This window comes from Zonotrichia albicollis, chromosome 7, assembly GCF_047830755.1.
Source record: "Zonotrichia albicollis isolate bZonAlb1 chromosome 7, bZonAlb1.hap1, whole genome shotgun sequence".
In the NCBI taxonomy this organism is placed as follows: Eukaryota; Metazoa; Chordata; class Aves; order Passeriformes; family Passerellidae; genus Zonotrichia; species Zonotrichia albicollis.
Window position 1 is genome coordinate 613,682 of NC_133825.1, and position 25,893 is coordinate 639,574.

Genomic DNA, 25,893 nt, shown 5'->3' on the forward strand with positions numbered 1-25,893 from the left:
TTAGAAAACAGTTTGGATTCCCCAGAGCCACCTCACCCCTTTAGCCCCAAAAGATCCCTGGGAAATGATCTGGAAAGAAGCAGTTAAGGAAGGAGATTGGCAAATAGTCTCGAAACTCCTCATTGCCCCGGTATGTTATGAAAGAAAGAGGCAGAATCCCAGGTATCAGCCATTGGTTTGCGGGAAAATCAAGGATCTGTGTAGGGCAGCTAAAGACCATAGGAGGGACTTCCCCTGTTTTAATGGCCTAATGAGGGCCATGTTTACAGCACATGTCTTAACTCCCTATGATTTAAAATATTTTATGACCATTGTATTGTCACCTACAGAATACACCCTGGGGGAAGGGGGATGGAAGTATTTACTAAATCAATTAATAGCAGACTATGCTAATAATGAGGCAAGGGCAGAATCAACCATCTAGCTGGAGAAGGACAACACAGCCTACCAGATGACCAAGCAGCAGGTATCCCTAGAGAAGTATTGAATGGTATCAAAGAGATGGCTTTGCAAGCTTCAATCCAGGTATCAGATGGTAGCATCCCCAGTGTGGACTACATTGGGTGGCTGCAGCTAAAGCTTTAGGACAATTAGACCATCTTGGGTGCCTGTTAAGTAAGCAAACCAATGCCACATCCCTCACATTGAGTGGCCTGCTCTCAGACATAGAGACCATCAGACATGCCACCTTGCAGAACAGCGACAGAGTTTTTACTCTGGGCACATGGGCATGGCTGTGTAGACTCTGAGGGCATGTGTTATATGAACCTCTCCAGCCACAGCGAGTCAATCCACAAGAGCATTCAGGTACTTGAAGGATTCAAGAAGCTTCAAGTGGAAAAAAAAGACTGGTTTAATAAACTCTTCCAATCCAAGGGACTAAAGAGTTGGATGATGTCTAGCTAAAACAGAACTATTAATTCTCTTAGTGGTTGTTGTTGTATTGTTAATTATCCCATGATTGTTTGAATGCTTTTAGAAAGTCTTACAAAATTCTTTCAGTTCCATCTTTGTTGTAAAACAGAAAGGGGAAAGATACCAAACACAGGCTCCTCATGGACTCCTTGGAGGAGAGAATTGGAGGCCAGGATGGCACAAAAACCTCTCAGAGACTCAGTGAAGAAAGGAAAATCCTAAAAAGTACCTAAAAGTATTCTTAAATCCCTAAAATACCTTTAAAAACCTTGAGTATCTCAAAGCATTAATGAGCCCTGCTAAGTTTCAGTACAAAACTCTCAAGGGACTCGTTAAAGCAGATAATTGGGGCCATGATTGCACAAACCTCTCACAGAGTCTGTATCAAAAGGGAAACATCAAGTATTTTGAAAAAACGGAAGTACCCTGAAGCATTAATGAGCCCACTGAGTGTTGTTACTGACAAAGCCTCTCCAGGGACTAATTACAGCAGTAATTGGAGGCCATGATTGCACAAACCTCTCAGAGACTCCAAGGCAAAAGCCAAAGCCAAAGTCCTTTGAAAAACCTGCAGAGAGGCTCCTGGCCCAGAGGCAGCTCCTGGCAAGGGCAGCACTGCAGAGAAACAGCTCTGCCCAGGAGCAGCTCCTGTGCACAGCCCAGCAGGGCTGGGGCTCTGCCTGCAGCCACCCCGGGCACAGCACAGAGGGGTTAAACTCAGCCTGGGCTGGCAGCACAGAGCAGAGCTCACTCAGAGCTCACTAGAGCAGAAATCAGCCCAGGTTTGAAACAGTCATTCCCTGGCTGGGGGAAGAGAAGCTGCAGTTCCTGTAGGAATCTCCTGCAGCTGGCACATCCCACAGTTTTGAGGACCTTTCAGGAGGACTCTCAGAGCTGCTCCAGGGCAGGGCTGTGGCCCTAGGGCAGGGCTGGCTTTCCCTGCTGCCCCAGCCCAGGCACAGCCCAAGGCAGCTCCTGTTGCCAGGCTCTGCTGCAGGGCTGAGCAGCCGGGGCTGCAGCCAGGGGTGCCCAGGGCTGTCCTGCAGAGCAGGGTCCTGCAGCCCAGGGCGCTGTGCTGGGGCAGGGACTCTGCTGCCTGCCAGGGACAGCTCTCAGCCGGCCCAGGGAGCTGCTCCCAGTGCTGGAGAGAGCTCTGGGGGGAAGGAGCCACCCTGAGCAGGGCAGGGGCTGCTGCTGAGAGGGTCTGGGTGGGGCAGGGCTGCTCCCAGCTCCAGACCAGCCTGAGCACAGCTCCGGAGGACACTTCCCAAAGAAGGTAGGCCTGGGATTGATGTAAAGATCAGGAGCTTTCCTGAGAGTGTTTTCAATTTCCTACTTGGAGAAAGATGGGGATGTTGGGGTGGTGACAAAAAGATTTTTGTATTTTATACATTTTTATATATTCATAGCTCTCGAAATTACTATTATATAGTTATAATACTCTAATACTTACTTAACTCTATTAAACTCTTAATTCCATTAAACCACTATTATATTCTTATATAGCTTTAATCCTTAATTAACTCTAGTATATTTCCTTACATTTCTCTTAAAACCCTGACTGTCTAAATATATTCCTAAAATGCTATATAGTCTTATTCTTTTATATAGTCCTGAAATACTATATAGTCTTATAGGAAGTGGACCTATAGCAACATTTTGGGTTTTGAGAATGAGCAGAATATGAGCAGTCATTATAAAGAGTGAAGGCAAAGAAGCCTTTGGACCTACTCTAATGGGTTGACCCACGGGTGTGTAACTAGGAAAACTGAATCTCCTTTTGGATATTCCTGTTAAATATCCTAATTATCAACCTTAATAAGTTATTGAAATCAGGAGCTGGATGTGCCCTTTCCCACGGGGACACCTGGAATCTTCCAATAAATGTCTGGGTTTTACTTTACTGTTCTAACACTGTTGCAAGGGATTTTTTTTCTCTTTAGATTATAGACAACAGGGGGATGAGAGAAGCAGAACAGGAATTGTAATCCCAGAATCACAGAACATTCTGAGTTGAAAGGGACACACAGGATCATCAAAGGAGTGTTTGAACATTTACAGGGACTGCAGAACTGTAACTTTGGGTGGTCAGTCTCTCTGCTGGGAGCCTCCCAAAGGGCCCTCAGCCACTCCTCAGCCCTGGACAGCAGCAGCATCACCTCTGCAGGGCCCAGCAGGGCTCTCCTGAGCTGCCCTTGCCCAGCTGCACACAGAGCCTGCCCCGGCCAGGGCCCTGCACACAGGCAGGTTTCTGTAGGGCCCCAGCCAGGGCACACAGGCTGGGATGGGCTCTGTGAGCACTGGCAGGGACAAGGCTCCTCTCAGGAGGGAACATCCAGGCCCAGGGAGATGCTCAGGGAAGGAGAGGGGGCTGAAGAGAGCAGTGCTGGGGGCAGGATGAGGGCACTGTTGGTGTGTGGGAGGTGCCGGACACAGCTGGGCACGGGAACACTGTCCTGAGTGCCCGGCTGTCTCTGCCCTGCCCTCTCAGGCACAGCACCACAACATCTTCTCTTGGTTCTGCCCTGCCTTGATATTGTCACTGTTATCTGCTGTTCTCAGGGAGGCTCTGGCATTTGCAGCAGCTGAGTCAGGCACTGCCCTTGGCATTCCTGCCAGGCAGGGCTGTCCATGGGAATGGGGTGTCCAAGCTTCCCTGGCACCAGTGGGGCTGTGGGCAAAGCAGTCCATGGGAAAGGGGAATGAGCTGAGCCCCCTCCCTGAGATCCCATCATGGGCACAGCCAGGGATCTCCTTGCTGTGCCCTTCCAAGCTCTGAGCTGCCCTCCTGGGTGCAAATCTGTGCCAGAGCCTCTGGGAGTTCCCTGAATGTCCCAAAGGGAAAGGCAGAGCTGCCACAGCTGAGGAAATGCTGTTGGGTTTGCCAAGGGAGCCATGAGTGTCCTTGGCACGAGGGGGTGCTGAGACCTTGCCCAGGGACCTTGAGAGAGGGTGAGACATTCAGGGATCCCTCTGCTCTGGGCAGGGTCTGGTTTATCCCAGGGTGAACCTGGAGTGTGATTGTGCTCTGATTGCAGCCAAAGGTGCAAAGCCATGGCAGTTGGGAACAAGCCCATCCAGCCCCTCATCTTCCCTCAGCCACAGGGAATCCTTTGGCTCTCCCATCTCGCAGCGGCAAACTCAAAGTGCAGTAGAAATGCTGGGGATTTCTGACCTCAGAGAGCCAGGAATGATGTGTATGTAGGAAAACAATTCCTATAATAAATTCCTGCCATCCTTTAAAAGTGGGAGTGCAGATGCTACCATGCCTTTCTGCATTAGGAGTGATTCCATTGACAAATCCTGAAGATCCAGCCTTGTCCCTCTGCCCCATGGCCACAAACCCAGGGCAGTGGGGCAGGGATGGTTCCTCGAGAGCCCCCATGCACAGGCCTGGCTGCTCCTGGCACACTCAGCCAGCACAACTGGAGCTCAGGCAGGGACCTGGGTGAAGGTTTTCACAGAGCAGGAACAAGGGTGGGTGAGTCCCAGTGGGACAGTCTGCAGGGAATGGCCCAGGTTTGGCTCAAAGCACCCTCTCCTGACTTGTCACTGTCCTTTCTCCATGAACAGGTCCCCATGTGCAGCCCCAGCAAATGTCCAACAGCAGCTCCATCAGCCATTTTCTCCTGCTGGCACTGGCAGACACCCGGCAGCTGCAGCTCCTGCACTTCTGCCTCTTGCTGGGCATCTCCCTGGCTGCCCTCCTGGGCAACGGCCTCATCATCAGCGCCGTAGCCTGCGGCCACCACCTGCACACACCCATGTTCTTCTTCCTGCTCAACCTGGCCCTCAGCGACCTGGGCTCCATCTGCACCACTGTCCCCAAAGCCATGCACAATTCCCTCTGGGACACCAGGAACATCTCCTACAATGGATGTGTTGCACAGGTTTTTCTGATTTTCTTCTTTCTTGGATCAGAGTTTTGCCTCCTGACCATCATGTGCTACGACCGCTACGTGTCCATCTGCAAACCCCTGCACTACAGGATCCTCCTGGGCAGCAGAGCTTGTGCTCACATGGCAGCAGCTGCCTGGGCCTGTGCCTTTCTCTATTCACTGCTGCACACGGCCAATACATTTTCCCTGCCCCTGTGCCATGGCAATGCCCTGAGCCAGTTCTTCTGTGAAATCCCACAGATCCTCAAGCTCTCCTGCTCAAATTCCCGCCTCAGGGAACTGCGGCTCATCACAGTTAGTGCCTGCTTGCTGTTTGTTTGTTTTATGTTCATTGTTTTCTCCTATGTGCAGATCTTCAGGGCTGTGCTGAGGATCCCCTCTGAGCAGGGACGGCACAAAGCCTTTTCCACCTGCCTCCCTCACCTGGCCGTGGTCTCCCTGTTCCTCAGCACTGAAACAGTTGCTCATCTGAAGCCCCCCTCCATGTCCTCCCCATCCCTGGATCTGGCCCTGTCAGTTCTGTACTCGGTGGTGCCGCCGGCCCTGAACCCCCTCATCTACAGCCTGAGGAACCAGGAGCTCAAGGCTGCAGTGTGGACACTGATGACTGGATGCTTTCAGGAACATTAAACTGCTGGCCAATTTCTGCATATCACTAGTAATAAAAATCATCTTTGGTACTTCTTATTGGTTTCATCTTAGAGGTTCTTTTGCTTGGTTTTACTTAACATTGTGCCACAGGAAATGTCATTGTTTATGCCATTTCTCCTTTAGTTTCTCTCCATCTTCTCTATGACTGCAGACTGTGTCAAGGAGGGGCTGTGCTCTAGATGGCTTTAAAGATGTGAGTGCTCTCCCAGCAAAGTTTTCTACAGAGATGCCCTTTTGTTCCCTTCTCAGGAGCTGCAGCAGCAATGTCTGTGTGCAGAGCTGGGGGCAGACCAGTGCTGGCACACCAGCTGTGCCCAGCAGCAGCAGCACTTGGTGTTGCCAGTGCTGCTGCTATGGCCCTGCCCCGCTGCCCTGGTGGCCCTGGTGTTGCTGCAGGGCCTGAGTGCTCTCGGGGCCGGGCACAGCCCTGGGGGTGGCAGTGCCGGGGCTGCAGCAGGGACAGGCCATGGGCACTGCTGGGGCAGCGCTGGCGCCTCAGCCCAGGCCCTGGGGGCTCCAGGCTCCTTGCCCAGGCTCTCTCAAGAACACACCCAGGCCAATGCTCAGCACAGAAAACCCCCGTGAGCAGCCCCAGGCTGGCCGTGGGCAGGCTGGGGGCAAACAGCATGGCTGGGGCTCTGCAAGGGCCCTGGGGGAGATGGGAAGGAGCAGCAGAGCAGGGGCTGATCCATCCCCAGTGCGCTGCACAGCCCAGGGCAGCGTCCCAGAGCATCCTCATGGAGCTGCCATCAACATCCCTCCTCTGCAGCCCTGGCCTCTCCCCCAGCTCACACAGGTGCCCCATCCTTGCAGGCACAGACACGGCAGCACTGGCTCAGCAGCCCCTGTTTGCATTGCACAGAGCAGGCAGCAGCACCCCCATGCTGTTGGTGTGGGGACATGAACCTGAGGGAACACAAATGCCATCAGCCCCTGGGGCCAGCAAGGGCTGGGGGACACCAGGGAAACCACTCAGCTTTGTCCTGGCCTCTGCAGTCAGCCAGAAAGTTTGTTCCCATCAGCTGGGAGTTTCCTGTCCCACAGCAGACGCTGTTGCTCAGAGCCAGGGCTGCCTGGCAGCCACTCCCAAACTGCCCTGAGCAATTCCTTTGCTTCACCTTTGCTTTCTTTATTCTTCCAGCTACAAATTTCTTCCTGTTGCCCACTCCAGTGGGCCCAGAACTGGACATAGCCCTTGAGGTGCTGCCTAACCAGTGCCCAGCACAGGGGAAGAATCTCTGCCCTGCTCCTGCTGACCACACCATTCCTGATCCAGGCCAGAGCCATGTGCCTTCTTGGCCACCTGGGCACACTGCTGGCTCATGCCCAGCCTGCTGTCCATCAGTGCCCCAGGTCCCTTTCTGCCTGGCTGCTCTCCAGCCACTCTGTCCCCAGCCTGTAGTGCTGCAGGGGTTGTTGTGGCTAAAAGGCAGGATCCAGCACTTGGACTTGTTAAACCTCACCTTGTTGGATTTGGGCCCTGGATCCAGCCTGTCCATGGCCCTATGCAGAGCCCTCCTATCCCCCAGCAGATCCACACTCACAGCCAGTTTGGTGTCACCTGCAAATTTGCTCATGATGGACTCAATCCCCTCATGCAGATCATCAGTGCAGATATTGAAATCCACGCTGGCTGGCTCTGACCCCTTGGCCATCCTGTGGGTGCCCTGGGATGGCACTCAAGGTGATCTGTTCCATAACCTTGCCGGGCACCCAGGTCAGGCTGACAGGCCTGGAGTTCCCCAGCTCCTCCTTCCAGCCCTTCTTGGGGATGGGCTCACACTGGCACCTCCAGTCCTCTGGGACCTCCCTGCTGAGCCAGCACTGATGGTAAATGATGGAGAGCAGCTTGGGGAGCTCATCCACAGCTCCCTCATCCCCCTGGGATGGATCCCATCTGCTCCCAGTGACACCTGTGAGCATCTGAGTGGCTCAGCAGGTCCCCAGCTGCTTCCTCCTGGATATCAGGGGGGCTGTTCTGCTCCCTGTGCCCATCCACCAGCTCAGGAGAACACTTGTCCTGAGGACAACTTGACTCATTCTTGAAAACTGAGGCTCAGAAGGGGTTAAGTATCTCAGCTTTTTCCTCATATTTGGTAACCACATCTCCCCCAATAATGAATGAAGATTGTCCTTGTACCTCCTTTTGCCATTAATGTATTTATAGAAACATTTTTATTATCCTTCACAGGAGTAGCCTGGTTAAACCTTAAGCTTTTACCTTTCTAATTTTCTTTCTCCGTGACCTAACAACATCCCTAAACATTTCCATCAAGGCCCATCACATACAGACTGTTGGCTAAAGTACACCTCAGAGGAGGAAAATACAAGAGTCTATAAATTAAAAGAGGGAAAGCAAACTAGTAAAGTAAAAGAAGAAGAAGAGGCTGGGAAGGCTAACAAAAACTGTGACCCCCCTTGACCACTTACCTCCTCCTACCCTTGCAGTACCTCCAATCCTTCCTCCAATTCCTCTTTCCGTGGACCCAATTCCTCCTCCTCTCCCAGATGTCATTCCTTTACCACCTCCTAACCCAGTTATACCTCCACCACCTTCCCCTCAACCCTCTCCTTACTCTCTTTACCCTTCCTACTCTTCCCTTACCTCTACCATCCCATGCACCCCTTATTCACCAGCAAGCTCCTGCTCTGCCTCCCCACCACAAACAAGAAGCCAAACAACATCTCAGAATCTCCTGCCCAAGAGTGAAGTTTCCCAGTCAGCCTCCACAGCTGATGTTGTAACACCCGGTCCAAAGTGGCTAAAGTGGAAAAATTGTCCCCCTCAGAGAAGTTCCCATGGGCGGGGTGGCCAGTGAAATTGGATTTGTAAATGCTCCCTTGACTGCGTCCCAAGTTAGAAACTTTAAGAATGAATTGTGAAATTTAGTGGAAGACTCAGTAGGAATAGCAAATCAAATTGATCCATTTTTAGCCCTAATATTTATACATGGGGAGAATTGAGCTCTATCTTTAACATCCTATTTTCCCCAGAAGAGACTCGATTAATAAGAACTGCAAGAATGAAAATTTGGGAGCGAGAAAACCAACCCTGGCCCCCAGGTGACCAAAAAATGCCTTCAGTGGAGCCTGACTTGGACCCTAATCAAGAAGAGGGGAGAAGGAATATGAGAGATCACAGGTCCCTGATGACCAGAGGGATAAAAGAATCAGTGCCTAGAGGGAGCAATACCAGGTTAGCGTTTGACAGCACCCAGGAAAAAGACGAGACCCCAGCACCGTGGCTTAATAGCCTAAAGCAGAACTTCCAGATTTACTCTAATGTTGACCCAGATAGCCCAGAAGGTCAAGTCCTTCTCAAGGTACAATTTATAACTAAATCCTGGCCAGATATCAGATGAAAGTTAGAAAGAATAGAGGACTGGCAGGAAAAAAGTATAATGAACTGCTAAGAGAAGCCATAAGAGTATATCTGAGAAGAAAAGAAGACAAAAACAAAAGCTAAAATTTTGGTAGCCATAGCCAGAGAAAGTGTAGGAGCCAACAAGGATGGGCCAGTAGAACCACTTAGAAGAGACAAAGGTTTTATTGGACCAAAAGGGGCTAGGGCTCTACCCAGTGACAAATATTGTTATTGCTGTGGAGAAAAAGGACACCTAAAGGGAAGTTGTAAGAAACTCCTATTAGACAAAGCCATACCCAGGGACCAAGAAACTCTAGAGAACATCTTAAGAAGAGACGAGAAGTATGCGGAATAGGGGTGTCAAGGGTTCTATGCTCTGGGGAATTTTATTGAATCATCCAGAAGAGCCCTTTGTAAATTTCAAGATTGGTCCCCAGAATGATGAATTTGAATTTTTAGTTGATATCGGAGCAGACAAGTCATGTGTGACTAAAATACCAACAGGAATCACAGTCGGTAAAAAGGTCTGCCAAAGGGGCCAAAGGAGAACCATTGGAGGCCCAGATTATAGAAAATGTAGAAATTAGAGGAAATTCAAGAGAGTGTTGAGCCAAGTTCATTTACATCCCCAAGTTTGGTTGTAAATTTGGTTGTCCAAATTTATTAGGACATGATTTACAAATCAAATTGAGAACTGGAGTAATCCCAAAAGAAGGAAAAATGGTAGCACAAATAATGGTCTTAACTAAAGGAGACATAGATGAAATCAACCCAAATATGTGGGTGGGGGAGGGAAAAATTGGTTGTTTGAATATGCCACGAATTAAAGCAGAGATGCAGAAAGACATCTCCCCCATTCGAGCAAGGCAGTATCCAATTTCCCCAGAGGGAAAGAAAGCACTAGCCCCAGTAATTGACCAGCTATTAAAGGAAGGATTTTAGAACCATGCATGTCTCCACATAATACTCCTGTACTAGCAGTGAGAAAAGCTGATGGAAGGTATTGATTAGCACAAGATTCAAGAGAAGTTATTAAAATAATGGTTACAAGGCACCCCGTGCCTTGTACAAACCCCGTGCACCCTTTTAAGCCAAGTACCTCAGAAGCATGCATGGTTCTCTGTCATGGATTTAAAGGATGCCCTATGGGCGTGTCCCCTGGCTGAAGAGTGCCAGAACTGGTTTGCCTTTGAATGGGAGGACATTGAAAAGAAAAGAAAACAGCAACTAAGGTGGACACATCTTCCCCAGGGGTTTACAGAATCCCCAAATCTCTTTGGCAATCTCTAGAAGAACTCCTAGAACAGTTTAAACCTGAGAATGGGGTACATATTTTACAATATATTGATGATTTACTTGTATCAGGGGAGAACAAGACAAAGTTGGAAGTTCTAGCATACAGTTCCTAAATTTCTTAGGGGAAAAAAGTCTAAAATAATCACAAAAGAAACTGCAATTTGTGAAACAAGAACTAACATATCTAGGACATATAATCACCCAAGGGTGTAAAAGGTCAAGCCCCAAGAGAATTTTGGGAATTCTGTCCATCCCTGCCCCAAAGACCAAAAGACATGTTAGAAAATTACTAGGTTTGTTTGGGTAATACAGATTATGGCTGGATCAGTATACTAAAAGTGTTAAATTTCCATATGACAAATTGACAGAGTCAGAGCCTGTAACCTGGACCTCAAATGATGAGGAACAGCTTCAGAATCTGAAAACTAAATTGTCCTTTGCCCAGGAGCCTTTACTGAGCCTACCAGAACTTAAAAAGAACTTGGCCTATTGAAATTATTGAAATGCAGACTAAAGTGAGAGAAAATTTGGAAGATGAACCCCTTCCATATGAGAGAATTTTATTTACAGATGGATAATCGCAAATGGTAGCCAGTAAACAGGTCTCAGGGTATGCAAGCATAGATGGGCAGAACATGCAAGTTAAGGAAAAAGGAGAACTACCCTCAAATTGGTCTACCCGGTGCTGTGAAATCTGTGCCCTGAAGAGAGGGCTAGATTTACTAGAAAAAGATAAAGGAACAATCTATCCCAACTCCCCAGTATGCATTCAAAATTATCCATACATTCAGAAAAATACGGGGTTGCCTAAATTCTAAAGGCAAAAATTTAATATATGAAGAGCTAAGAAAATTAGTACTAGAGTCCCTGAGGAAACCAATAGAGATAGCCAAAGTTCACACAAAAGGACATCAAAAAGGGGACACCCTTGAAATAAAGGGAAACCAATTAGCTGATCAAGTAGTGAAAGAAGTAGCTTTGGAACAGGAAAGTCCAATTAAAATTCTTAAGATAGGTAAAACACCTAGTAGGGAAAGAAAAAAAGAAAAAACCGATCTTTGACAAGAAAGAATTAAGAGAGTTAGAAAAGATGAGAGGACAGCAAAAAGAAAATGGAGAATGGTGGACCCCTGATGGACAGCAAATTTTAAATAAAGCTCTGGCCTGAAAGGTGATGATGGAGTTACACGAGTTGACCCATTGGGGAATACAAGGATTATGTGACCACTTTCCAAGGGATCCTATGTGCATGGGAGTACGTACCATAGCAAAGGCAGTTACCAAGGGATGTTTAACTTGCCAACAAATGAATCAGAAAGTAATGAGAAGTGTGCTATCTGATCTGGGGGAAGAGAGTTGGCCTTGTGGCCATTCCAAAGTGCGCAGGTAGACATCACAGAAATGTCCCCAGTTCAGGGACACAGTCACTTATTAGTGACCGTGGATCACCTCATCCATTGGGTAGAGCGGTTCCCGACCAAAACAGAGACAGCCCAAGTACACGAAAGCAATCCTAAAAAACATCATTCCCCAATATGGGTTGATAAATAATGTCGATTCTGACCGAGGTCCAGATTTTACTGCCCAAGTCTTACAACAAGTTGTTGAAGCCCTGGGAATGAAATGGAGGTTGCACAGCCCATTGGCATCCCCAGAGCTCCAGAAGAGTAGAAAGAATGAATAAAGCCATCAAAAACACATTAACTACATTAACTGCAGAAACCCAAATGAATTGGCTTAAATGTCTACCCTTAGCACTGTTACAAATTAGAACAAGGCCTTGATCAGGTATAAGAGTGTCACCTTATGAAATGATGTTTGGACTCCCCTTCTTGACAACCCCGTACAGCATGGGAATTTATCCAGAAGGAGAGACAGCCACCCAAAAATATCTAAAGGGTATAGGAAGTATGTTAGAAGGTCTTAGGAAAAAGGGCTATCTCCCTCAAACCTCTCCCTTAGACACTAAGGTACATAAGATCAATCCAGGGGGCTGGGTGTTAGTTAAATCATGGAACTCTGCACCTTTAACCTCTAAGTTTGAAGGCTTTTTCAAGTCCTACTCACCACCAATACAGCCATACAGACCCAAGAGAAGGGATGGACACATATAACCCAGATTAAAGGACCTGTACCACCTCCCACTGAAGAGTCAAAACCAACCACATCCCCTACTAAGTCTTCTAATAAATTTATACGTTAAATCGGATTCTAAGATTACAAGCAGTACTTGAAATGGTATCGAACTGAACCTCTCTAGCTTTAGACCACATAAATGACCAACTATCCCAGACTAGAACTGTAGTGTATCAAATCAGACTAGCAGTAGGTTATTTATTGGTCGATGAAGGAAGCATATGTGGAAAATTTAACTCCTCAAGTGCTGCTTAGAAATGGATGACTGCAGTGAAGTAATTAGAAATATGTCAAAGGAAATCTGGAAGTTATTTTATGTTGGAACACAAGAGTGGACCCCTACATTCGATACCAGCTGGTGGGACAATTTCTGGTCATTAAAAGGAAATTGGTGGAAAAAAAACCTTTTTTCATCTTATGTGAAATTGCTAGTTTAATCCTCCTACTTGCATGCTCCCCTGTATAATCCGAGTTATAACATCTGCTGCACAAGCAAGTTTAATGATACCAAAAGAGCTTAATTAAAAGAAGTAAAAGTAAAAAATCATGATAATGAATGATCAAGAACGTGAAGATGCCAAGCAAATTTACAACCAATATTAAAAATTGTAAGAAAATTGTACTTTCAAGAAGAAGTAATTGCTAATTGATGCAGGCTTAATCCTCGCGAAGAATTAGAGAGGGATATTGTAGGGAATCGATTGTTAAAGGAGTTGATATAAAGCTCATTGTTAAAGGAGTTAATATAAAGTTCCAATGTTAGTCATAGATTGTTTGTTGAATGTTTAATAGTTATGTCAAATTCCAATATTAGTTAAAGGATTTATAATTATGTAAATCCCCTCACTGTCAGGTGTTACCCCCACTGCTCCTGTTAGCGTTCAGAAGCACATAATCACGAGAATGATTCTGTGCAGGTGCTTTTATTGAAGAGTTCTGGGTGTCAGGGGTACAAACCCAAATCTGTCTCCAACATGCATTCAGGATGAACATGTTTTTATATTCTATCGTTATATAACTTTCATGTTAATTATTAAACATATATTGTTCTATGGTATACATAGATTTTATCCAAGCATGAGCTCCTCGTAGTTCCCCTTAAATTTCTAACATAGTTTCTCATTACTCTTCTTATGATTATACAATAATTATATTTAATTACTAAACAATCATAACATTGAACAATTATATCATTTATCATATACTGCTTAAGTAAATGCAATTTCACATGACCTGGCAAACACAAAGCCTAACATTTTCAGAGTCTATTTTTAACATTTTTCCAGGGCCCCACTAAGTCTAGCTTCTTTCTAATTCCCCAAATGCTATGATTTTAAAACCTTTTACTATCACTCCCACTCTCATCTAAGATGGCGAACCACCCGACACCATAAAGAAGAGGATTATGTCACCCAATAACCAAATATGAAAATCCTATAAGACCTAGCAGAAAAGAATGACCTTACAACAACCACTAGAACAACAAGCCACTATGCAAATGAAGAATTAAAATAACCCCTCTAACCAGAGAAAACATAAGACAACATCAGGACCATGGTCAGAGCTTTTTGCCTTCGTCACCCTAACCCAGAGCAGGCCAAGAGCAGTACAGGGACCATGAACCTGAAACCAACAGTGCCTACCCAGAGACCCTTGAAAGGAGAGAAAATCCAGCTCTGCCAGGCCTTGCTCAGCATTGCAGTTCCCTGCTCAGAACCTTGGGCTCCCTGCAATCCTGGCCTCAAGGATCTGCTCTCACCAGGCCCTGGGCAGCCTTTGGCACTCCCTGCCCTCACTGGGGCCCAGCCATGCTCCAAGGCACTTGGAGTTCTGCTGCTGATTCCTTGAGCAGCTTCTTCATCCTTCTCTGCATGCCTGAGGGTCCTGGACCCAGCCCCAAATCCAGCGTGGGGCTGATTAAAATACAGAAAGCCCTCAGGAGCTCTTTGTCTCCCTTCCATTGTCTTTGAGTCTCCAGGGCTTGTGCAGTGATTGGAGTCAGTTTGGAGTTCTCTTCATGAGGGAGATTCCAAAGTGCACATCCTGATTTTTGGTTTTTAATCAATGGTGCATTTTTTGTTTTTTATTTCAGAGAAGCGGTCACAGAAGCATTCCCCAAGTGATCTTGATGCTGAATGTCTCCTGAGCAGGTCTGGGCAGGGAGAAGAATGAGCCCCTTGCAGGCTGAGCCTGTTTGGACAAGCTGCTCCTCAGTCCCAGACTGAATATTCTGACATTGCCCATCTGTGACTGACATCCCAAAACATGTAAAAAATTATTTTTCCTCATAAATAAAATTTAATTAATAAAAAATTATTATTATATTATCCTAATTTATAATAGTATTTTTCATTATTTTTATTACATTATTTTAATATTTTTCTTTAAAAATCTATACATTTTTAGCAACCAAAAAAAGATTTGTCTCTCATGCTAAGAAAGACAATTCCATTAATTAATATTGGCGACTTATTTCTTCCTCTTTATGGTAATTAGTTATATTTGTAGTCTTTTTGTCACCTTTTTTATGATCTTTTTCTCACACAGGGTCAAGGGTCAGCACTATGGGGTCCGTGGAGACATTTCTGGGGCACATTTGGGGCAGTTTTGGGTCTGGGGAGAGAATTCAGAGAGAACTTGGGGACCTGGAGGACACTTGGGGGAGCCAGGTGGGCACTTGGAGGGGCACTCACGGATTCCGAGAGACAGTTCGGGGTCCGGGGCAGCACCTGGGGGTTCAGGGGAGCCCTTGGAGGTCAGGGAGGGGAATTTGGGGCCCTTCGGGGTCTGGGCGGGCCCTTGGGGGGCTTGAACGGGGCTCTCTGGGGCGCGGGGGGTGATGGGAGTTGAAGGCGCGGGTATCATACAGTTTAACGAGGCCGCAGAGCATCACGGGAGTTGGAGGCGCAGCTGCAATTGCTCTCGGAGGAACGCCGGGCATGATGGGAGATAAATCCCGGCTGGAATAGGGCTGGGCGTGCGCCGTGGAGCATGATGGGAGCTGTAGTCCCGAAAGTGGCTTGAACACGATGTTTGGGGGTCCGAGAAGGCACTTGGGGGACACTTTTGCGTCCGAGCCTCGACTTCAAGTCCTCGGGGGAACTTAATTCGGGAGCCCTTGGGGGGAGCTCGGGGAGCTCTAACTGGGCAATTAGGGCGCTGGGCATGGCAGGAGTTTCAGGCGCGGGACTGTGTTCTGAGGGGCTCTGGGGCCGCGGTGGAGAGGAGATGAATTCCCAGAAGTGGCTGTACCGGGCATCTGTGGGGTTGGGAGCACTCAGGGGGTCTGGGGACGCTTTTAGGAGGTCCCGAATGGGCGCTGAGGGGGCACTGAGGGATCCTGGAGGGTCTGGCGACACTGATGGGACAGATGGGGACGGATGCCAGGGTGTTCTGTGGAGCGCGGGGCATGATGGGCGTTGTATGCAAAGAGAAAATATGGCGCCTACCTAGGCACCGCCCCATGGCCCGTGTCCCCGGTGCTGATTGACTGCGAACGGTGATGGGCGGGAGCCTTGGCAAATGGGATGCGGTGGAGGCGGGAACAGCCAAACCACCCTCGTCCAGTCCCTCTAAGGACAGTCCAGTCCATTTCCAGTACAGACCAGTATAACCCCAGTAAAGCCCATTTCATCCTAAGTACAAGCCAGTTCAACCCCAGTACCCCTCCAGTCCTTCCCAATACACCTGTGCCCATTCCCAGTCATTCCAAGTTCCTCCCAATGTCATCCACAGGATGCCCCAGTGTCCCCAGTTTTCTCTGCAATGTCCTCAGTGTCCCCAGTTAGTCCCAGTATCCCCCAGTGTCACTCCCAGTCTGTCCCAGTGTCTCCCACAGTGTTCCCAGTGTCCCCAGTATGTCCCAGTCCTCCCCAGTGTTTCCAAGGACAGTTTCATTTCTCACTGTGGCCGTGGCAGCCAAACCCAGCAGAGGGGTCAGTGCAGTGCCCATGGCCACAGCCCCTGGCAGTGCCCAGTGCAGCTTGGGCTGATGATCCACCCTCACAGCTGGCCCAGGGCAGCTCTGCAGTGCCTTTGGTGGCACCTGGGGCTGGCACACACCTGAGCAGTGTGTCTGTTTGCACTGGGGAAACTCAGCAGTTTCAGATTGCTTCAAAAGACCCCAAAAAGTGAAAACCCCTCTTAGGCTGAGTGCAGCCAGCTCTGCAAGCACAGCAGGGCCCAGGGCAGGGAGGACAGACAGGATGGGGCTGGGCAATGTGGAGCAAGGTTGTCCACACTGGGTCAGAGCTCCAGGCACAGCTTCTGTGAGCAGGCCAGAGCTGCTGAGGAGAGACCCTGGGTCAATATCAATCACAGAATGCTGTAATCACCTCTGCTCTAAAGGGAAATTTAATCAAAGACACCCTTTAAAAAAGGAATGTATATTTTATTACTGCTCTTTGAAATCTTTCTCCATAACTGGACTAGGAAAACTTTAATGACACTCTCAGGGCTTTGCTGTTGTTTACATCAGACTCAGTCTTTGAGAGTCAATAACACAAAATTAAATTTAAACTCCAAATTTTCTTGAAGTTTTAATGGCTCCCCCTGAGGGACACCACTGGGAAAGTGTCCCCAGGTTCCAGTTAGAGCAGAACCCTGGAGGCAGTGATGACAGCTGGGCACAAACAAGGCAAAGGTGTCTCTGGTGCTGAGCACACCTGGATGTGTTTCAGGAATGCAAAGGGCCAAGGCCTGAGCCCCAGTCCCTGGCCAGGCAGATCCTGTCCCTCCCTCCTTGCTCAGGGCTCTTCCCGGGATGGGCACTGGCATGTGGGGATGTGCAATGCCAAGGGCAGGAGCATGGGGCGGCCCCTGCCAGGCTGCTGAGCAGGGACAAGGAGGCAATGAGGCCCCAGGCCTGCAAGGGTCACTTGTCTCCTGCTCCTGCCTCAGGCCCAGGGCCAGCAGCCATGGCCAAAGTGCTGCCCAAGGTGGCTCTGGCAGGGCTGTCTTGCAGCTGCTGCCCATCCCTGTGCCCTGAGCAGCCCAGGCTGTCCCACGGTGTCCCTGCCCTGCGCCTCTGTCCCTGCAGGCGGTCGGCATCCCCTGGCTGCCCCACGTGGCTGGGCCCTTCCTTTGCTGACAGCTCTTCCTCTGCCTGCCTCTGCCTGCCCACACAAAGCCTTGGCCTTGATACCAAAAGGGTTAATTCCATTTTTGCCCTGTCTGTGAACTTTCATCACAACAATAAGGCATGCAGGTTCTGCTTTCCCAGCAGGAATGATTGGAAGAGATGATGAAGACATCTGGCTCAAGAATGCAGTGACAGAAAAAAGAAGGTCCGAATCTGGGAACTTGGGGTAGATTTTAGGGTAATCGGTAAATTGTAATACACATTTGGTGACACTGGTAGAATTACATGTCCACATAAGGTTAGGAGTTATCCCTCGCTAGACCTCAGACCTGAATAAATGATACCCACTTAAACAGGAAATTAGTGTTGACAAGTCTTATTCTGATATTTCAGAGATTTGGTGGCAGTGGAGCCTCACAGAACCAAGGAGTCAGCTGTGACACTGAGCAAACTCATGGAACAAAGGGTCCATTGTGACACAGCAGAACCCCATGGAACCAAAATCCATTTTGGCACACTGGGGCCACATTGAACCAATGTCCATTGTGATACTGCAGATCTAAGGAGACCATTGTGACACTGAGAAACCTGTTGGAACCAAGGGGCCATTGTGACACAGCAAGGCCTGGTGGAACCATGGGTCCATTGTGACACTGCAGAACCTCACAGAACAAAGGTGACTGTGTTCTACTGCAGAACCTCATGAAACAAAGGGACCATGGTGACACTGCGAAACCAAGGAGACTACTGTTTGCAGTAGGAAAGCTCGTGGAACCAGAAGTCCATTGTGACACAGCAAGGCCTTGTGGAACCATTTCAGAAATGTCTTCAAAGTGAATCTGCTACACTGAAAAAAAAAAAAAAAAGCAGTGAGAACTGTTTTGTCCAGTATTCATCTCCTCTTTATATTTGGTATCAGCAATGTCCAATTGATATTGACGCCCAGCACCTTCTGTTGGAGTCTGAACAGATAGGAAAAAAAAAACCCTCATGGCTGACAATCAATAGGACTTTGTCCCCATATCCTCCCCACAATTTCCTTCATCCAATCCCTGGCACTCATATGGGTTAGGAATGGATCAGCCAAGAGGAGCAGGGCAGGGATTCTTCCCCTGTGCTCAGCACTGCTGGGGCAGCCCCTCGAGTGCTGTGTCCAGTTCTGGGCCCCCCAATTCAGGAAGGGCATGGAGGGCTGGAGCGTGTCCAGAGAAGGGAAACAAGGCTGGGGAGGGGTCTGGAGCACAAGTCCTGTGAGGAGCAGCTGAGGGAGCTGGGGTTGTTTATCCTGGAAAAGAGGAGGCTCAGGGAAGACAAGGCCAAGTCAGGGCACAGGTTGGACTTGATGATCTCCAAGGGCTTTTCCAACCTTGCAGATTCTGGGATGCTCGAAACCCACTTTTGGAGAAGTTTCAGGATGAGTCCTGGGCCTCCCCTTCAGGAGCTCCAGTAGCCCAGGTCCCTCAGCTTCTCCTGCCAGCCCCAAAGCCCATCCTGTCAGTCCTGCTGAGCCTCTGCAGCTCCTCCTCACTGCCCAGAACAGGGAGCCCCAGAGCCAGACACAGCAGCCCAGATGTGCCCCCCTGGCCTGGGGTGCCTCTGGCAAGGGAGCAGCACCAGGCACTGTAGGAGCCTGCAAACAATTCCTGCAGCACTCGTAGGATGATGCTGCTGCCCAAGGGATGTTCCCACGGGGCCAAGTCAGGAACTGCAATGGGGAGTGGGGCCAGAGAGGAAAGGGCAAACAGGGATGGGCTGTTTGGAGAGGAGGGAACAGGATGGGCAAGAGGAAGAAATTTCTTTCAGGAAGAGTAAAGAAAGCAAAGGTGAAGCCAAGGAAATGCTCAGTGCACTTTGGGGGTGGCTGCCAGGCAGCCCTGGCTCTGAGCAACAGCGTCTGCAGTTGGACAGGAAACTCCCAGCTGATGGGAACAAACTTTCTGGCTGAGTGCAGAGGCCAGGACAAAGCTGAGTGGATTCCCTGGTGTCCCCCAGCCCTTGCTGGCCCCAGGGGCTGATGGCATTTGTGCTCCCTCAGGTTCATGTCCCCACACCAACAGCATGGGGGTGCTGCTGCCTGCTCTGTGCAATGCAAACAGGGGCTGCTGAGCCAATGCTGCCGTGTCTGTGCCTGCAAGGATGGGGCACCTGTGTGAGCTGGGGGAGAGGCCAGGGCTGCAGAGGGGGGATGTTGTTGGCAGCTCCATGAGGACGCTCTGGGACGCTGCCCTGGGCTGTGCAGCACACTGGGGATGGATCAGCCCCTGCTCTGCTGCTCCTTCCCGTCTGCCCCAGGGCCCTTGCAGAGCCCCAGCCATGCTGTTTGCCCCCAGTCTGCCCACGGCCAGCCTGGGGCTGCTCACGGGGCTTTTCTGTGCTGAGCATTGGCATGGGCATGTTCTTGAGAGAGCCTGGGCAAGGAGCCTGGAGCCCCCAGGCCCTGGCCTGAGGCATCAGCGCTGCCCCAGCAGTGCCCATGGCCTGTCCCTGCTGCAGCCCCGGCACTGCCACCCCCAGGGCTGTGCCCAGCCCCGAGAGCACTCAGGCCCTGCAGCAACACCAGGGCCACCAGGGCAGCGGGGCAGGGCCACGGCAGCAGCACTGGCAACACCAAGTGCTGCTGGTGCTGGGCACAGCTGCTGGGCTGGCACTGATCTGCCCCCAGTAGACATTGCTGCTGCAGCTCCAGAGAAGGGAACAAAAGGGCAGAAAAGTTCTGCAGTTTTCCGCTGAAAATTTTTTTGGTAGAGATCATAATTTCATTTAAGGACACCAAGAACACAGCCCCTCATTGCCACAGTCTGTGGCCACAGGGATGGTGGAGAGGAACAAAATGACCAGTTGAACAAACAATGACATTTCTTTTTGGACAATAAGAAAAAAGTAAAACAAAGGTAAAGAAACTCTAAAATGAAAGCAAGAAGAAGTATCAAAGATTACTTTTATTGCAAGTGATTAGCAAACACTGGCCAGCAGTTTAATGTTCCTGAAACCACCTAGTCATCAGTGTCCACACTGCAGCCTTGAGCTCCTGGTTCCTCAGGCTGTAGATGAGGGGGTTCAGGGCTGGAGGCACCACCGAGTACAGAACTGACAGGGCCAGATCCAGGGATGGGGAGGACATGGAGGGGGGCTTCAGGTAGGCAAATGTGCCAGTGCTGAGGAACAGGAAGACCACGGCCAGGTGAGGGAGGCAGGTGGAAAAGGCTTTGTGCCGTCCCTGCTCAGAGGGGATCCTCAGCACAGCCCTGAAGATCTGTACATAGGTGAAAACAATGAACACAAAACAGCCAAGTGATAAACAGGCACTAACAGCAAGCAGCCCAAATTCCCTGAGGTGGGATTTGGAGCAGGAGAGCTTGAGGATCTGTGGGATTTCACAGAAGAACTGGCCCAGGGCATTGCCATGGCACAAGGGAAGGGAAAATGTATTGGCTGTTTGCAGCAGAGCATTGAGAAAGGCACTGGCCCAGGCAGCTGCTGCCATGTGGGCACAAGCTCTGCTGCCCAGGAGGGTCCCATAGTGCAGGGGTTTGCAGATGGACACATAGCGGTCATAGCACATGATGGTCAGGAGGCAAAACTCTGTTGCAAGAAAAAAGAAAATCAGAAAGACTTGTGCAGCACATCCAGTGTAGGAGATGTTCCTGGTGTCCCAGAGAGAATTGTGCATGGCTTTGGGGACAGTGGTGTAGATGGAGCCCAGGTCGCTGAGGGCCAGGTTGAGCAGGAAGAAGAACATGGGCGTGTGCAGGTGGTGGCCGCAGGCTATGGTGCTGATGATGAGGCCGTTGCCCAGGAGGGCAGCCAGGGAGATGCCCAGCAAGAGGCAGAAGTGCAGGAGCTGCAGCTGCCGCGTGTCTGCCAATGCCAGCAGGAGGAAATGGCTGATGGAGCTGCTGTTGGACATTTGCTGCCTCTGGACATGGGGCCCTGTTCATTAAGAAAAGGACAGTGAAGAGTTAGACCTGTAACCAAAAACATTTCCCATACACCCTCCTCTGTAACACACAGACATAGTCTTCAGTTTTTCTGAGTTTTGAGGTTACCTTTATAAACTCCCACCCATCTTAATTGTTGCTGTTGGATATCAGAAACCCACAGAATTTTTGCTGCACTCTGGTGGAACAGAGTGAGTTTCCTGAGGGAAGATGATGAGTGGTGCCTGAGGGGAGATGGTCTGTCACTGCATTCAGCTTGGGAGTTTTTCTGGGCTTTGTCTTTTCTCAAATGGAGGATGTTCACACTCCCATGTTTTTCTTAGAAAGACCCAGGTACTGAGAGCAGATGGATCCACCATAGCTCAATTCCACATTTGTAGCCAAGTATTCACATTGCTTATTTCACCAACCCAAAAGCATTTTCAGTCTCAGAACACCTCTGCCTTTCCCCAACAATCTTATAACTCAGAGATGCTCTAGAACAGGTTTGCAACCTGGATTGGAGCTCCCAGCTTGGACTGAAATCTCAGGGAAACTCCCAAGTGTCCTTCTGATGGGATTGAATTGAGGGAGATGCAGCTCCTTCCCTGGCTGTACTGACAGCATTGCCCAGAGCCGGGCACTGGGGACAGCGTCACCCTGAGCCAGCTGTGCCCCCTGCCAGAGTCCCCAGTGCCGGGCAGCTGCTCCCAGCCCTGTGCTCTGCAGAGGGAACTGGGCCCGGGGCTGCAGAGCTGCCCCACGGCTCTGCTGCAGCTCTGCCTGCACAGGAGGGGCTGCACGCCTTGGAGCCCCGGCCCTGAGGGCAGAGGCTGGGCTGGGGGGCTTGTTCAGAGGGAGGAGCTGCACTGGACAGGATCCTGTGGGCATTTCTGAACTCTCCCTGCCACAGCATTGCTGAGGATTGTTTTGCCTCATTGCCTGATCTTCTCTCTGCCTCCTGCAGATTTTCGTCCTGCAGGTGTTTCCCTGTGCCTGATCTCTCCCAGCACTCACAGACCCCAAATCTCTTTGCACTCCCCTTGGCTTGAGAGAACCCTGCTTGTTTGCAGAGCCCTGGCTGGGAGCAGGTTGTTTGCAGCTTGGAGAAAAGACAGCTCAGACTGAGCCTGATGGGTAGAGCAAAGGTGATGCTGGTGCTGTCCATGGGCAGAGTAGCTGTAAGAAAATTAGAGATCTCTTACTGATCACTAAAAGGTACAGTTTGCATTGTCTCAGGCACTTGTCAAAATTAATTATAAATAATACATAATCAGCCTTTAATATTTATCTCCCCTTCTCTGCCATTGTCCAATAGTAGGAAACTGAATGCAAAGTCTTAGGAAATTACCTCATTTTTTACAAAGTCCTTGTCTTGGAAATATTTAATGTCTGATCAGAAACCCTCAGCATGTCAGAGCTTCAAGAGTGTTTTACCTCCCCCACACCAGAAATATTCAGAGTTGTACTCACAGAGTCTGTAGGCATTGGGATGTCCCAGCTTTAGGAGATCACTCCAGGAAATGCAGCTGCATTGTCCTGCAGCCAGAGGTTCCTGTGCCAAGGGCTAGCAGTGATTCTGCCCCAGGCACTTCTCAGCACCCTCCCAGCCCTGACTGATTGAAGCTCTCTGTGCCTCTGTGCTGTGCCCAGGGTGGCTGCAGGCAGTGCCCCAGCCCTGCTGGGCTGGCAGAAGAGCTGCTCATCAAAAGAAATGTGCTTTTGAAGCTCTTCTTGGTTACCAGGAGCTGCCTCTGTGCCAGGAGCCCAGCCCAGCTCAGCAGCACAGACACAGCACAAGGACTTTAATGAGCCTCTGGGGCTTTGTGCTCAGGCCCTGAACATCAGTCCCTGAGAGGGAGCTGAAGAAACCTCTCCAGAACTCCAAGTCAGAATCCAACTTCAGACTTTCTTGGACTTTTAATGGGTCCCACTGTGGGACACGACTGAGAAAGTGTCCCCAGGTAGAGCAGAGAACTGGAGGCAGTGATGACAAGGGGGGACAAAGAGAAGCCAAGTCTTGGTGCCCTGGGGCACAGCAGGGTCTGTGACACCAGGGGCTGCAAGGAGCCACCTTGTCCTGAGGCCCTGGGGCCTCCTGGCACAGCCCCAGCCAGGTTGGGCATTGTCAGCCCCTTGTCCTGCCCTCAGCATCCCCCCCTAGCCCACATCCCAGTGGCGTCAAGGATCTGCTGGAAGGATTCCCTGGGGAGCCTTGCGCAGGAATGGCCCTGGGGCTCCTTAATGCTTCCTGCAAGGACTGCAGGTTTTTCAAAGGACTTTGGGTTTGGCTTTTGTCTTGGAGTTTCTGAGAGGTTTGTGCAAACATGGCCTCCAATTATCTGCTGTAATAAGTCCCTGGAGAGGCTTTGTCAGTAAAAACACTCTGTATGGCTCATTAATGCTTCAAGGTACTTCAGTTATTTCAAGGTACTTGGTGTTTCCCTTTTGATACAGACTCTGGTAGAGGTTTGTGCAATCATGGCCCCAGTTCTCTGCTTTAATGAGTCTCTTGAGAGCTTTGTACTGACACTCAGTGGCACTCATTAATGCCTTGAGATACTCAAGGATTTTAAGGTACTTTTTGGATTTAAGAATACTTTTTGGTACTTTTAAGGATTTACCTTCCCACATGGAGTCTCTGAGAGGTTTATGTGCCATCCTGGCCTCCAGTTCTCTCCTCCAAGGGGTCCATGAGGATCCTGTGTTGCATATCTTCACCCTTTCTGTTTTACAACAAAGATGGAACTGAAAGAATTTTCCAAGACTTTCTAAGATCATTGAAACAAACATGGGACAATTAACAATACTACAACAACAACTAAGACGCTGTTTTAGCTAGACATCATTCAACCCTTTAATCCCTAGGATTGGAAGTGTTTGTTGAACCAGTCTTTGTTTTCCACTTGAAGCTTCTTGAAGCTTTCTTCCTTCAGTACCTGAATGCTCTTGTGGATTGACTCGCTGTGGCTGGAGAGGTTCATGCAACACATGCCCTCAGAGTCTACACAGCCATGCCCATGTGCCCAGAGTAAAAACTCTGTCGCTGTTCTGCAAGATAGCATGTCTGATGGTTTCTATGTCTGAGAGCAGGCCACTCAATGTGAGGGAGGTAGCATTGGTGTGCTCACTTAACAGGCACCCAGGATGGTCTAACTGTCCTAAAGCTTTAGCTGCAGCCACCCAAGGTAGTAAAAAATTCGGATGCTACCATCTGATACCTGGATTAAAGCTTTCAAAGCCATCTCTTTGAAATCATCTAATACTTCTCTGGGGATACCTACTGCTTGATCATATGGTAGGCTGTGTTGTCCTTCTCCAGCTAGATGGTTGATTGTCAATTCTGCCCTTGCCTCATTAGTAGCATAGTCTGCTATTAATTCATTTAGTAAACACTTCCATCCCCCTTCCCACAGGGTGTATTCTGTAGGTGGCAACAACATGGTCATAATATACTTTAAATCCTAGCAGGTTAGGACATATGCTGTAAACATGGGCCTCATTAGGCCATTAAAACAAGGTAAGTCCTTCCTATGGTGTTTAGCTGCCCTACAGAGCTCTTTGATTTCCTCGTAAACCAATGGCTGATACCTGGGATTCTGCCGTCTTCTTTCATAACATACCAGGGCCGTGAGGAGTTTCAAGGCTATTTGTAGTCTCCTTCCTTAACTGTAGGCATGGTCCAGGGTGGAGAGGATGATTGACAGTGGGACATGTCCCAGTTGTGGGCATGGAGTCTGAAGGTTCATTCAGGGCAAAAGAGAAGGTTGTGGTAGCAGGAAGTGGAGGACCCAAGATAGAGGGAGGATGTTTGGGCTCCCGAGCCACATTCGGACTCCTTCTGTCTTGAGTCTCCAGAGCATGATGCTCCAAGACCATGTGGCCATTGCCATCTTGGACCATCGTGGAAGGTCTGAGAAAGGCAGGTTTGGGGGGAGGTCCCAAGTTAAGAGTCACCAGTGGATTGAGTTTCAACACACTGCTTGCTGGTCAAAGGTCATGTGGAAGATGGGGAGCATGTGGGGTGCAGTGGGGTCCCTTTTGATCAAAAGTTGTACAGTTTAAAAGTCACTCAGTCCTAAAATTAAGTGGTATGGATTTCATCAGCAAAGGCCTCTGGAAAGCTTGTAATGATCCACCTCATGATTGATTTTAATTCATTTCTTGAAAATATTATGTCATGGTCAGTGAGAATTAAAGCATCCATATATGTTCCTTTCTACTTTGGACATCTGGCTGCCCATTTTTCTCTTTCTCTTCCTTACAGAGAAGAGCCACCGGAACACCCCAAATCAATTATGGGATGTGCATGCATATTGTGAAAAAAACACAGTGGCAAAATGGGCAATAAACGTCTTGCATTTCCCCAAACCCACCTGCAATCCTGTGCAGTTGAAACCATCGTCATCCCTGCCGATCCTGGGCAAGAACCCTTGAAGCAACAATGAATCTGCCAGGCCCGGACCAGTCCAAAATCCCAGGGAGTACTGGCCTATCCAACAGCTAACTCCAGCTGACGTGACTGACACAGGCAGCCCTGAATGTCATGGTCCCTCTTTGGGCACCAGAAGTCACAATGAAGGTGGCTGTGACAAACCTCTCTGGTTCTCTGACTTCAAGGCGAGGGTGGCAAAA

At 49.3% G+C, this 25,893-nt stretch overlaps 1 protein-coding gene and 1 long non-coding RNA gene across 2 annotated transcripts in view; both read right to left on the minus strand.

Moving 5' to 3' along the window:
* Window positions 1-13,168: 13,168 nt before the first annotated feature.
* On the minus strand, window positions 13,169-15,513 carry LOC141729591 (uncharacterized). Its single transcript, XR_012581023.1, has 2 exons — window positions 15,129-15,513; window positions 13,169-14,511 (listed from the first exon to the last, which is right to left on the minus strand). It is a non-coding gene; the product is annotated as an uncharacterized LOC141729591 (long non-coding RNA).
* Window positions 15,514-20,315: 4,802 nt separating this feature from the next.
* The window catches only part of LOC141729535 (olfactory receptor 14A16-like), a 40,130-nt gene continuing 34,552 nt past the window's right edge, over window positions 20,316-25,893 (minus strand). Inside the window, 1 exon segment of the mRNA XM_074544243.1 lies at window positions 20,316-21,306. Within this exon segment, the coding sequence (XP_074400344.1) occupies window positions 20,316-21,306 (991 nt within the window).